The 13,456-nt window shown below is 59.4% G+C and overlaps 1 protein-coding gene across 1 annotated transcript in view; it reads left to right on the forward strand.

The window, feature by feature from the left end:
• The first annotated feature begins 514 nt into the window (after positions 1–514).
• Positions 515–13,456, forward strand: part of CACNA1I (calcium voltage-gated channel subunit alpha1 I) — a 102,701-nt gene continuing 89,759 nt past the window's right edge. Inside the window, exons 1-2 of the mRNA XM_081082896.1 lie at positions 515–584; positions 11,922–12,183. Coding sequence (XP_080939022.1) covers positions 578–584; positions 11,922–12,183 — 269 coding nt within the window. The 5' untranslated portion in view covers positions 515–577. The remainder of the gene's footprint in view (positions 585–11,921; positions 12,184–13,456) is intronic.

A 13,456-nucleotide genomic window follows, 5' to 3' on the forward strand; every position in this document is an offset into this window, starting at 1 on the left:
GCAGCTTCCCCCGAAGACATTTGGTGTCAGTATAAGGACGGCTTTGCCTCGCACGCGGCGCGGCTGGGTCTCGCCGCCGCCGCACGTCCCCGCACCGCCGGGCGCTCCGCTCCTCCGCAGCCCCCGCCGCGCAGCCCCCGCGCCTCAAGCCCGCGGCCGGAGGCACGAGCCGATCCAGGGATCCAGGCTGGGGACCGGCCCCTGCCCGTGCCCGTGCCCCCGCCCCGCCCGCCCGCCGGCCGCCCGCCGCTGCGCGGTCCGCTCCGGGCACTTGCCTGCCGCTCAGCCCCGCAGCGCCCCCGGCCCCGGCCCGGCGCGCCCCCCGCCGCCCGCCGCGCGCTCCAACTCCGCTCCGACCGCGGCTGGTCCGCCCGCCGCCGGCCCCTCGCGCCATGGCCGGGGCCCCCGGGCCCGCCACCCACCGCCCGCCGCCCCTGGCGCCCCGGGGGCGCAGCTGATCCTGAATTGACGCGGGGCGAGCGGCAGGGCTGGAGGTCCCCCTGGATTCCAGGCTTGGGGGCACCGCATCGCCCCCGCGTCTCCAACCTGGACCACCCGCCGCCGCCCCCCCAAGTCCATGCCCGGTAGGTGGGGGTAGGGTGGGGTGGGGAGAGGGGAAAGGGGAGGGCGCAGCTCCCGAGGCCAGTTTCTCGGAGCGTCGGTTCTTTCTCGATGGAGGCGTTTCTGGGGACCGGTACCCCCACCCGCGCGTGCCTATCAGGCCGCCCCCCAGCCGGTGCCTTCGCGGCAGGTGCCTTGGGAGGAAGGACCGGAAACTTTGACCGGTCCCCTCTCCAAGGCCATGAAAGTTCTCTCCGTGCCAAGGCTGAAGCCCGCGGAGCCAGCGCTGCAGAAATTTATTCAACAAGTCAGGACGCCGCCGGCGGGGCCCAGGCTGTCGGTCTGTCCCGCTGCCCCGCGCCGCTGCGGCTCTGCGGCCGGCTGGACCGGGCCGGGCTGGCGTCCAGGGGCCGAGCTGGAGCGCTGGGGAGGAAGAGCGGCGGCCGGGATTGAACGGGGGGAATCCCGGGCAACGTTTAACTTTCCCGAGGCCCAGGCGGTGCGACCCTTCCCTGGTCAGCACCAGGGGGTGCCCAAGGCCTCGCTGCATGAAGCCAGGCCCCGTCAAAGCCGAGACTTTAGGGGGTAAAAGAGTCCTCAGCGGGTTGGGGTGGTTATATAATGAGTGTTTATGATGATTGGGTTTTAATTGTCTACTGGGTGGTGTATAGGAGGCTGTGTGTGTGTGTGTGGGGGGGGGCGAGGAGGCCTGGGGGTGCTCACGCTACCTGGAGGAGGGGGCTCTGGGATGGGCCGTGCGGAGGCACCAGTCATTGCTCTGCTGTGTCTTCTCCCTCTCAGGGTCCCTGGGCGCCTGAACTGTGGCTGAGATTGGCTGTGGGGAGACCCCTGAGCTATATGTATATTCTGATTCTGGGAGTCTGTGTTCTGGGCTAGGTGTGTGTGTGTGTGTGTGTGTGTGTGTGTGTGAGAGAGAGAGAGAGAGAGAGAGAGAGAGAGAGAGCGAGAGAGAGAGCGCGCTTGTTTGCGTCTGTGCCGGGTGGTGTGAGTGTCCTAGGGGCTGGAGTGGTCAGGTTGCCTGAGCAGGGAGCCAGCCTGTCCTGTCTCTAACCACTGGGAGGTTCCCCAGCAGGCACTGGCGTGCAGGCTGGAATGCTGTGAAGATGGGGTGAGGGTCCATGGCTTCGTCCTGTGGGAAAGGTCTGGCGGAGGAGTTTGGGCTGCAGTCCTCAGGCCCTGTCCACACCACACCGTCCAGCCACCTCTTGGATCAATGTCTTCCCTCGGCTCCATGGCCTGGCTTTGGACACTCTTGTCCACCCTACAAGACAAACTTTCCATTCAGGCTCCAGGAAGGTGCTGGGATGGGGATGGAGGGGAGTCTAGAGCCCCCCATCCCCTTCCCACCTCCACCATCCACTCGGAGCCTGAGGGAGGGGATGCCAGTGGGTGGCAGGGCAGGGCGACCTGAGTGGGGACAGTTCTGGGGCTGCAGTGGGGGGAAGGAGGGAAAGGGAAGATCACATGGGATGGTGGGAATGGGGCTGAACTAGCACCAAACACAAACCACGGCAGGGCCGGCACCAGCTGCCTCCAGCTCCCTTCCTGGCGGTGCAGAGCTGTCCAGGCTTACCTCCGGACCGTGATGGCCAGCCTGGAGGAGGGACTCTGCACCCTTCTCCTCAGGCCCCTTTCCCGCTCCTCTGAGAGGGCATCTTCTAGAGAATCTAGACCCACCAGGGGGCCCCAAGCAGCAGTTTCCCTGTCCCTGTTCCCTGACTCTCCTTGACCTTGGATGGGGCGGTAGAGGCTGAGGTTGCTGGGAGAACCCCTCCTCTCCCACCTTCTGCCACTGGCTGCAGACAGCCTGGCCCTCGTGAGCCTACAGCCCAGCTGGAGGCAGTTTCAGCGACCAGTGTGACTGCAGCCTCTCTATGGTTCTGAACCCAGATCCACACCCTGAACCTGTGGGGGCTACCTCCAGCTCCCTGCCCCTAGTCCCCCTCCAGTGCCATCTCCTCCACCCTCACCCTGAGCCCCAAGTGGGGCTCCCCTCGGCCTCAGCCCTCCTAGGAGAGTCTGTTTCTAGGCACCACTCTGTCCCTCCCCTGCCCTGGAGGAACTGTCCCCCCCCCCCCCCAAACAGCTCCCAGCGCTGTCCAAGGTAAGAAACAGGCTCTTAGGGGCTCCTTGATCCCTCTGTCTCTCCTTCGGCTGGCTCGTTCTCTGAGTGCCTACCCTCCACCCCAGGTGCTTAAACACTACATCTGGGAAGAGGGGATGCTGGGCTGGGTGCAGGCTCCAGGGAGACCACCCCCCCCGCCCCCCGGCTGCAGGGTCCTCCTTCTGTCTCCATCACCCCTCCTTTTCCTTTCTCGTCCTCCTTCCCAGCCTCCGCTCCGTCTGACCCCTTCCCTCCCTCCCTCCTGTTTTTTTCTGCGGAATGTTTTCTTCCCACACATTCACAGGATGAGCTCTTGCGTTGTGCCCTCCCTTGCGCCCCCAGGAGTCCTGGGCTGGGCTGAGGGAGCTGTGGGTGTGTGATCTGGGGGCGCGTGGCCCGTGGGCTCATGCTCGGGTTCTGTGGTCTGCGGGTCTCTGTGAACGTGTGAGCATGTGGGGTCTGGGGACCTTAAGGTCCAGGGGTCCGTGGGTCTGCAGGTCTGTGGGTGGCTGTGTCTGCGAACCTGTGGAGGGTGGTTCATGGTCTGTGGGTCCATAGGTCTGTGGGCCTGTGGATCCTGATGTTCAGGAAGATGTGGGCTGAGTCGTCCCCCCTCATGGCTGCCAGTGTAAGGGAGAAAACACATCTGATTTCCGTGTCTCTCTTGTATTTATTAAGCACCTACTATGTGCCAAGCCCTGTTCTGGTTACTGGTGGGCACTACAGTGAACAGAAGGGAATAGACAAAATCTGCCCGCTTGGAGCTTCTGTGCCCATGGGCGGGGCCTGGGGCCACCCTTGTGCCAGGTGCCATGCGGATGCGTGGCCACAGGGCTGGGTTCCTTTTGTGCTCTCAGAGGGGAGACGTAGGCTGTGCCTGACATGGGGGTGCGGACCATAAAGGCTGTGAAAGCACAAGGAGTTTGGCCGCCCTGGAGCAGGAGCGGATGAGCAGGAAGTGGTTTCCCCCGGGCGGAGGCCCCGGGCTTTTGGGCCTGGCCCTGCCTCACAAACCTTCCGCCTTCACCTCGGAGGCCCTACCTCTGCCAGCATCCCCTCCCCCGGCGCTCTGGCCGGGGCTCTCGCTCATGATGCATTATGAGAAGAGCATCAGGGTTTTCCCTCTCCCCACCGCTGACCGCTGGCCTTGATGGGCAGTGAGGGCCTCATGCCACTCTCTGGTGGTCCAGGGACTTAGGCCTTCTCCCTGGATCACTCAGCCCCTGTCCTGGCTGGAGAGGAAGGAGCAAGTCCATGATTGCAAACACCACCCAGAGGGCCAAGGCACTTAGCATCCCGGAGCGTCTGCTTCCTGTAAAATTGAGACAGTACCTTCTACCTTAAAGGGTTTTTGTAAGGCCTGCAACTGTCTCGACAGTGCCCAGCACGGTCCTGGTGCAGTGAAACAGCTTTTCTTTCACAAAGGTACTTTCCACATCTCCTTTCTAGCTTGCTATCCTTTTTGTGAGACAGAGAGAGAAACATGTTTGCATTTTACTCAAGAGCAAACACAGCTTGATGAAACTAGATGATGCAGGGAGGGCGGAGCTGGGACTCGAACCTGGGCCCTGGGACTCCAGACCCAGTGCTCTTTCTGCTAGGACACCCTTCCTCCCCTCGGGGACCATGCTCACCCGGATTTGTAGCTGAAGTCAGACCCAAGGCCCTAATTACTGCAGAGTGAGTAAGAACAGATCAGCAGTCACCTGCTGGGAAATGTTCAAACACTCTGGGGGAGACGCAGACAGCCTCACTTGCTGGCACTTGTCATAAGGCTGAGAGCTGACAAACAAACGACGCCTAGTGACAGACACATGGACAGGGAGCCATGTGTTCAGAGCCCCACAGGCACCCAGCGCTTGCTCAAGGGCATCCGAACACCTAGTCTTTTATAGCCTTCCACGATCTGCACCCCCACGTGTCAAACGCAGCCGTGTTCTTCGGTCCGAGCCCTGGGTGGTGGGCTGCAACTTCCTGTCCATGGCCTGCCCTTTAACTGGTGACCTGGGTTTGGGCCTCCAAGATCCAAATCCCAACTCTTTCGCCAAGTACTTCTTGACCTTGGGAAAATGCCTTAACCTCTCTGTGCCTCAGTCTCCTTATCTATAAAGTGGAGAGAGTAAAATCGCTTCTTCACCGGGTTGTAACGAGGTGCCCGGCACATAGTCAGTGCTGGACAAAGAATGGTGTCTACAGCTCTTGTTGGCCATCATAGGAGGGGCTGCCAACCCGACTCATTGAACATTGAAAAGCTGGGAGGGCTCGCTGTTGATTGTGGTGACAGGACCAAAGTGGCTGCAGTACATGGGCTGGCTCAGCTGGCCAGACCAGAGCACGTTTTGTGTCAGGTCACGCAGGTAGGGGCCAAACTGCAGGCATTCGGCTGTACTCTAGAGGAGCCTTGTCTTTGCTACAGTTCCTCCGAAGAAGATCTGAGGAGACCAGTGGACCACATGCCCCACAGGTGCGGCAGTCTGATTGGGTTGCCAGCCAGGCTGTGGGGCTCCCAGGCTGCATCAAGAGAGGGCCTCCCTGCAGAGCCAGGCAGGTGATTCGTCTGCTCTGCTCTGGGTGACTTGGTGCAAAGCTGGTCCAGCCTTTGTGGCGGAAAATAGGCAAAGGAGAATGTGGCTGGGGAGGGGGTCCCAAGGAGCAGACGATCTGGAAATTGTCACCCAAGGAATGGATGAGGAAGCTGGCGACAAGAGGCCTGTGCAGATGAGGCTGGGGGCGGGCGGGCTGTCGTCAAGCATCTGCAGCGCTGTCATGTGGAAGAGGGAGCAGACAGTGGATTCCAGGGGCTCTGGGACGGCGGCTGGAAGATTCCGGGAGGCAGGTTCCTGCAGCCTCACAAGGACTTTTCTATAGGCAGCCTCTGCACTGGCGTGTGTGTGAGTGAGTGAGGTGTGTGCATCTGTGTGAGTAGGCGTTATGTGTGTGTGTGTGTCAGTGTGAGAGTGTGTGTATCTGTGTGTGAGTGTATATCTGATTGTGTATGTGAGTGTGATAGTGAGATGTGTGTCTATGTGATAGTGTGCATCTGTGTATTGTGTGTGTGACTGTGTGCTGACACAGCAGGCCACTTTGGGGTCCATCTTTTCAGAGATTCCCTGTGTGAAGGTCAAGAGCTCCTAAGAGTCTGACACCAGACGCTGTGTTCTGGGGCTCCTGCGCTCCAGGATTCTGGAATTCCATGGCTGATGGCGCCAACACGCAGGCAACCACCATGGGCTCCCTGTGGCTGGCCCAGTGTCCGGTGTGTGGCCAGGGCTTCCTGTGTGTGACCCTAGTTCATCCTCACAGCAGCCCTGCTCCAGAGCAGTTGTCACCCTCAGTGTATAGACAGGGCCACCGAGGACCCCTGCCAGCCTGAGTCGTGTGCCAGGTGGATTGGTGTTAGCTGGAACTTCAGCATAGGTTTTGGCTTCGGGCGCCCAGGCTCTGAAACACCACACTATAGAGTCTCAGGTTATTGTAGTTAATATCTTGGGCCTCTGAGGTTCTGAGTGATTCTAAGATATTATGATTTGAGTGTCCTGGATTCTCGTGTTCTCAGAATGAATTTGTTGCTTGTTTTTCTAGCTGTGACATTAGCTGATGTGTGGTTGTTGACAAAGGAATAAGCAAGTGGCCTGCCTGTGTGTGCCTGTGAACACACACACACACACACACACACACACACACACACCCTGTCTGGGGTGACCAGGCCAGACCTCAGGTCTTTCTCCACCAAGACCCCAAGCTGTGCAGGCTCAGGCCTCCCTACACGTCATTCCAAGGCCTTCGCAGTACCAGCTGGAAGATTCCAGGAGGTTCCCCACAGACGCTGGGACACTTGGAGGGTCTCTCTGCCCACACTGGGGGTCTTCGCTGGACCAGCAGCTATAACTCCACTGCCTGGTGACTCAGTCGAGAGGAAAGGCCTGGTTTCAGGGCACCTGTCCCTGTCCCAGCGTGGTGCCTGCAATGGGTCAGTGCTTGGGCTTAGGAGTGGCCTGAGCTGGGAACCAGACTCTGCCCTGTACCACATGGGTGACTTTGGGCACTGCTCCTGGGCCCCAGTCGCCTTCCACATAAGTAGGAATAACCATGGCCTGTACCTCATGGGGCTGTGTGGAAATCGACATAGACAACGCATAGAAAGCCCTTTGCCCATTGCCTGACACAGTCAGACATAGAGCCTCCATGATGATGTGATGATGGTGGTGATGGTAATGGAGGTGGTGGTGGATGGTGGTGGTGATAGTGGTGATGGAGGTGATGGAGATGATGGTGATGGTGGTGATGGTGGCGATAGTGGTGATGGAGATGATGGTAATGGTGATGGTGGTGATGATGATGGGGTGATGGTGATGACAATGGTGATGATGGAGGTAATGGTGATTGTGATGGTGGTAATGATGGTGGTGACAGAGGTGATGGTGATGGTGGTGATAGAGGTGATGGTGATGGTGGTGATGGAGGTGGTGGTGATGAAAGTGATGGTGGTAGTGGTGGTGATAGAGGTGATGGTGATGGTGGTGATGGAGGTGGTGGTGGTGAAAGTGATGGTGGTAATGATGGTGGTGATAGAGGTGATGGTGATGGTGGTGATGGAGGTGGTGGTGATGAAAGTGATGGTGGTAGTGGTGGTGATAGAGGTGATGGTGATGGAGGTGATGGTGATGGTGGTGATGGTGTCGATGGAGCTGATGGTGATGGTGTTGATGGAGGTGGTGGTGATGGCGTCAATGGAGGTGATGGTGATGGAGATGATGGTAATAGTGATGGTGATGGTGATTGTGGTGGTGATGATGGTGGTAGAGATAGTAGTGATGTGGAGAGAGGGCCGGGGTGGCAGCCCCTGGGGATGGCTTAGCTGGCTCCATGCATGCTTGGACATCCACCTTCATGGGTCCTAGAGAGCCTGCCCATCCACATCATGTATTCACAAGGGCCCGTGAGGCAAGCAGGAAGGGAGCTGAGCTTTACAGGGAGGACAGCTGAGACTCCAAGAGGCTGATGGAGTCAGGGGTGGGTGTATTCCCCAGGCACGGGGGGTGCTGCTCTGCCCCAGCCCCTGCTGATGGAGGCCAGCCCAGTTACCACCCACTGCCTGGTGGGCCCTCCCCGGGAGCGTCCAGAGGAAGGACACTGGCGTGTGGAGGCAGCTGTGACTCTGGGGCCAGATGGACCTTAGTTTGAATCTACCAGTGCTGCCACTTAGCGCACGTCCTCTCGACTCAGCGAGGCTCCATCTGCCCACAGGATGGTGCCCAGGTGGGCCCGGCTGCCAATCCCCAAGGGCTTCCAGCCAGAGGCACGTGGGCAGCTGGTGACAGGCGCTGGGCTATAGGCACAGGCAAAGACAAAATTAGGGAGCAAGTCTGGGTGGTCAGTGGGGAACAGGTCAGAGGGTGGAGGAGGGGTGGTCAGTGGGGAACAGGTCAGAGGGTGGAGGAGGGGTGGTCAGTGGGGAACAGGTCAGAGGGTGGAGGAGGGGTGGTCAGTGGGGAACAGGTCAGAGGGTGGAGGAGGGGTGGTCAGTGGGGAACAGGTCAGAGGGTGGAGGAGGGGTGGTCAGTGGGGAACAGGTCAGAGGGTGGAGGAGGGTGGTCAGTGGGGAACAGGTCAGAGGGTGGAGGAGGATGGTCAGTGGGGAACAGTTCAGAGGGTGGAGGAGGGTGGTCAGTGGGGAACAGGTCAGAGGGTGGAGGAGGGTGGTCAGTGGGGAACAGGTCAGAGGGTGGAGGAGGGTGGTCAGTGGGGAACAGGTCAGAGGGTGGAGGAGGGTGGTCAGTGGGGAACAGGTCAGAGGGCGGAGGAGGGTGGTCAGTGGGGAACAGGTCAGAGGGCGGAGGAGGGTGGTCAGTGGGGAACAGGTCAGAGGGCGGAGGAGGGTGGTCAGTGGGGAACAGGTCAGAGGGCGGAGGAGGGTGGTCAGTGGGGAACAGGTCAGAGGGCGGAGGAGGGTGGTCAGTGGGGAACAGGTCAGAGGGTGGAGGAGGGTGGTCAGTGGGGAACAGGTCAGAGGGTGGAGGAGGGTGGTCAGTGGGGAACAGGTCAGAGGGCGGAGGAGGGTGGTCACTGGGGTGTGGGCTGGGGGTGGCCTTGGCAGTTGTGGTCAGAAGTAGCCCCGCAGAGAGGGGGGCGGAGAGGTGAGAAGAGAAAGGACATCCACCCACATCAGCTTTAAGCAGGGAGTGAGGAGAGGGCGTGATCCCACGCGACCCCTGAGCCAGGGCAGCTCTGCCCACCTGTGTGGGTACAGGAAGGGTTTTGGCGGAAGTGGGTGGGGTGGCCTTGGGCCAATACAAGGCCTGGCTCTTCTGGCCTCTACAATTTATCTCAAATTCACTCCCTTCTCACCTCCACCAGCATCCCAGCCTCGGCCAGCCCATTTCTCCAGCCTCCAGTGGCCCTCCCTGCCCCACCCCTGCCCCTCCACCCACCTCCCTCCCACCCTCAGAGGGATGGCTTAAAGGCCCAGACCAGAGCACACCCCTCCTTACATAAACCCCTTCCACGGATCCTGTTGCACTCGGACTGAAACGCAAGCTTCTTCTATGGCCTCACAACGGGCCCTGCTGAACTCTCCACGCCCACCCCGCTCCCTGCCCCAGGCTCCGCCAGCCTGGCCTCTTTTCTGGTCCTTAAAGGCACCGAGGTTACTCCAGCTTCCCAGACTTTGCCTATGCGATTCCTTCTACCCCCATGATGATGCCTTATGGTTCTTGTTTTTTATTAAATATGTTTTTATTGATTTCAGAGAGAGGAAGGGGAGGGAGAGAGAGATAGAAACATCAATGATGAGGGAGAATCATTGATCGGCTGCCTCCTGCACGCCCCCTACTGGGGATCGAGCCTGCAACCCAGGGATGTGCTCTGATGAGGAATCATGGGTTGATACTCAACCATTGAGCCACACCGGCTGGGCTTCTGATTCCTGTTTTTATCTTAAATGTCTCTTTCTTTAGAGAGGACAAGGTGGTTTCTCCCCACTCCCCCCTTTCTCTCTTGTTTATTTATTTCCCAGCACTTCTTTTTACTTTAGTCAACAAATATTTATTGAGCACCTAGTATGTTCCAGGCACTGTTCCAGGCACTGGGGGGGACACAGCAGTGAACTAAACAGACCACAGTCCCTGCTGTCTTACAGCCTTCTTTCAGGTGAGAAGACAGACACTAAATCATAAAGATGGAAATACATAAATGAGACGGTGTGCTTGGTAGTGATAAGAGTGATGGAAACCCGGGGAGAGAGATTAATTGACGCGTGTCTTTTTCCCTTGCTGGAGTGCTGGCATTGTGGATGAGGGCTGGTGCCAAGCCTGGCTCATTCACCAGCGTAGCCTGCACAGCCTGTGCACATAGTAGGTGCTCAGGAAATATTGTTGGACAAATGGATGAATCTCCAGGGCCTGGGAGAACAGGGTACGGGAGATGAAGGAGCGAGTGCTCCAGGGAGAGGCCGGAGGAGGCAGCCCGCGCTCCGGGACCTGAGGAGGTGCGTTTGGCTGGAGTGAGGGACCTGTGGACTCCGAGGCTGGCACGGTGTGGGCAGACCTGGAGCCACCCCAGGGAGGAAGTTTTCAGCCCAGGGGTTGGCACGTGGCGGCCGAGGTGCCTGGGAGCTTATGTAAGGCCTGTGGTTGTTTTTCTGGAACCAAGAGCAAAGCCTTAAGCTTGAGAGGAAACGGTGCCTCCCTGACCAACCGGGCGAAGTGACAGGCGGTGCCAACTCCCGCCTGTTGTCCCCGGGAGCCAGGGAAATGTCCAAATGCATCAGCTCTGGGCAGCTCAGCAGACGGCTCAGCAGCCACGGGTGGCAGCCGGGTGGGCGTGAGGCATTTGGGCCTCATCTCCAACTCCCACTGCCCAGCCTGGCACTGGCAGGGTTCGGGGGTTCAGGAGAACCCCGTGGATAAAGACTCAGGGATTGGTAGCCTCTTGGAGGTGATGGTGAGGGGCAGGCCCTGAAAAGCGCTGTTCTTCCCGCCCTGGCATTGTCCAGCGGTAGAGGGGGACAGGCGAGGCACGGTCAGTCATCGCTGCGTCTGGAGGGCTGGTGCTGGGAATCTGGCCTCTAAACATGCCCCAGTGCGTGGACCTGGCATGGCGCGCCCTTCTCGGGGCCTCAGTTTCTCTGTCTGCTAAATGGGCACAATAACCCTGCTGGGGTTGTTGTGAGCCTCAGACAAGACCAGGATGTGGAAGCACCGGAGATGGAGTCAGGACCGGCTGTACGATTTGCTGGGCCCAGATCAAAAGTTATTAAGTTTCAGGATGGTGACAGCAGAGCATTAAAGCAAGCGTAGGCCCTCTGAGTGTGGGGCCCTGGGCGCTGCACAGGTCGGACACCCTGGAAGCTGGCCCCGAGGGAGTCCTGTCTCTGCTGTTATCTGTTCTGTCCCTTCTCTGGGCCTCAGTTTCTCCATCTGTAAACGAGAGGTCGGTGCATAAGGTATCTGGGTTCTCAGCTCTGTGAGGCTGTGGTGGTGGGACCCTGGGCTCAAAAGCAGGGCTCAGCTCAGCTGTCCCCGGGGGAGCCTGCCCTGAGTTCCTCTCTGCTTGCCCAGGCCCCCCGGTTTCTGGCCCCCCAGCACCCCAACTTCTCCCTTTGTAACACGTGTCATCCTGGCAATAATGTCTGTCTTTACAGTAACTTTCCCTTTTTTTGGCGAATTTTCCTTACCTTTGATGATGCAATGAATACACAACTTTAGTCTCATAATAAATACACAACTAATATCACAACTGCAATCTACGTGTTTTTTAAAAAATTATTATTTTTAATCCTCACTTGAGGATATTTTTCCATTGATTTTTAGAGAGAGTGGAAGAGAGAAGGAAAGACAGAGAGTCATATCGATTGGTTGCCTCCTGCAGGAGCCCAGGCCGGGCCGGGGAGGAGCCTGCAACTGAGGTAGATGCCCTCGACCAGAATCGAACCTGGGACCCTTTGGTCCACAGGCCGATGCTCTATCCACTGAGCCAAACCAGCTATGGCACAATCTAAGGCTTTGCTCCCCCCACTCTTCATCTCCTCAAACTGAGGTTGACCGGACTTGCCCTGGACCACCCAGCCTGGAAGTGGATTCCCACTCGGAGGCATCTGGGCCCGCGGTTCATTCCTCCCCTCATGGCCAGGGGTTAGGAAAGAGCTGAGGGCCCAGGGGGCGAGGTTGGGGGCCTGCCGCCTTTCGGGGGAGGCTGGTTGGGGAGCGTGTCCCAGTCACTTCTTTTTCTCCCCCAGGCTCCCTGCTCGGCGCTGACATGGCTGAGAGCTGCTCGCCGCCCTCCTCTTCTGCTGTGGCCCTGGCCCCTGAGCCGGGGGTCACAGAGCAGCCGGGGCCCCGGAGCCCCCCGCCCTCCCCTCCGGGCCTGGAGGAGCCCCAGGATGGAGCCAACGCAGACGTCCCTCACCCGGACCTGGCGCCCGTTGCCTTCTTCTGCCTGCGACAGACCACCAGCCCCCGGAACTGGTGTATCAAGATGGTGTGTAACCCATATCCTTCGTGCGGCCTGGGCTTGTCGGGGCCCTGCCTGGGCCACCCTGTTCCCTGATGAGCCCGCTGGCCACGCCTGCCCTGGTTGGGAGGCCTGAGGCCGCTGGCCATGCCTGGTTGGTGGGGAGAGAGCTTAGTGGTGGCTCTGGGGAGGCATTGGGCATGGAGGTCGGACTGATGAGGACCTGCTGATGGGAACATTCTAGAAGTTGCTGACTGCCAGTGGCCGGCTGGCCCGGGAAGCCCTCAGGGGTGAACCCCAGCTCTGCACTGGAACTGAGGACGGAGTTAAGTCAGACCCTGGCCCATGGCCCAGCTCCCAGTGACTGAACCATCTGATGGATGGTGACCACTGGGGTGATGAGAGCTGAAACGGGGACCCATGGGCATGGGCCCCAGGCATCTGTTTGGGGCCCGAGGCAGCGGCAAGCAGCCCCTCACGAATCTGCCTGCCTTCACTGTTGCCTCTCGTCTGCTCATGTCACCCCCCTGCTTCAGACCCGAAACCATTTCCCGCTGCCCTCAGCCAAGTCCTGACCCAGCCCACCAGACCCTGTGTGCCCCTCACCAGCCTCTCCACTCTGCGTCCTCCGTGCTCCTCTAGGCTTCAGGCTTCTCACATGCTCTTCCCTTTGTCTGAAACGATCTTCCCTGCTCTCTTCACCTGGGCAAGTCCTTTGTTGCATCCTTCAAATCACAGCTTGTGTCACCTCCTCAGGGAAGCCCTCTGGGATTTCCCCTCAGCCACTCTGTTGGTTGTCACTACCTGAGCCTAACATTGGCCTCTTCCGGGGGTGCCACCACATAACCAGGACACGGACTCAGCTTGTCATGTTCACTGCCGGACCCCAGCGCCCAGCACAGGGCACAGCCACGGTGCTCCTTTGGTGTTCTCTGGCAGACATCGGCAGTGTCTGAGCTGAGCCTCCAATAACGCGTGGTGTTAGGTGAGAGGGCAGTGGGGACAGGGGTACGGCAGGAGCGAAGGCCCGGGGAGGAGAGGGCCTGAGGGCAGTTGGTGTGGCTGGGATGGGTGAGTGAGGGGCAGAGAGGGGAGGTGAGGCTGGCGGGGCAGTGGGAGATGTTGCAGGCTCCCTGTGCTGAGTGAGGAGCTGGCCTGCGTCCTGAGGGCCGTGGAGACCCGGCGAAGTTTAGAGCAGGGAGGCGATGTGGTGAGACCTGCATTAGAAGGACCATTGAGCCGTGATATGAGGATGGATTGTAGGGGTGAGCCTGCGGCTGGGGGCTGCTGAGGAGGAGGCTTTGGGACCCAGGCTTGGTG

Source organism: Myotis nattereri (assembly GCF_964212035.1).
Source record: "Myotis nattereri genome assembly, chromosome: 2".
Taxonomy (NCBI): domain Eukaryota; kingdom Metazoa; phylum Chordata; class Mammalia; order Chiroptera; family Vespertilionidae; genus Myotis; species Myotis nattereri.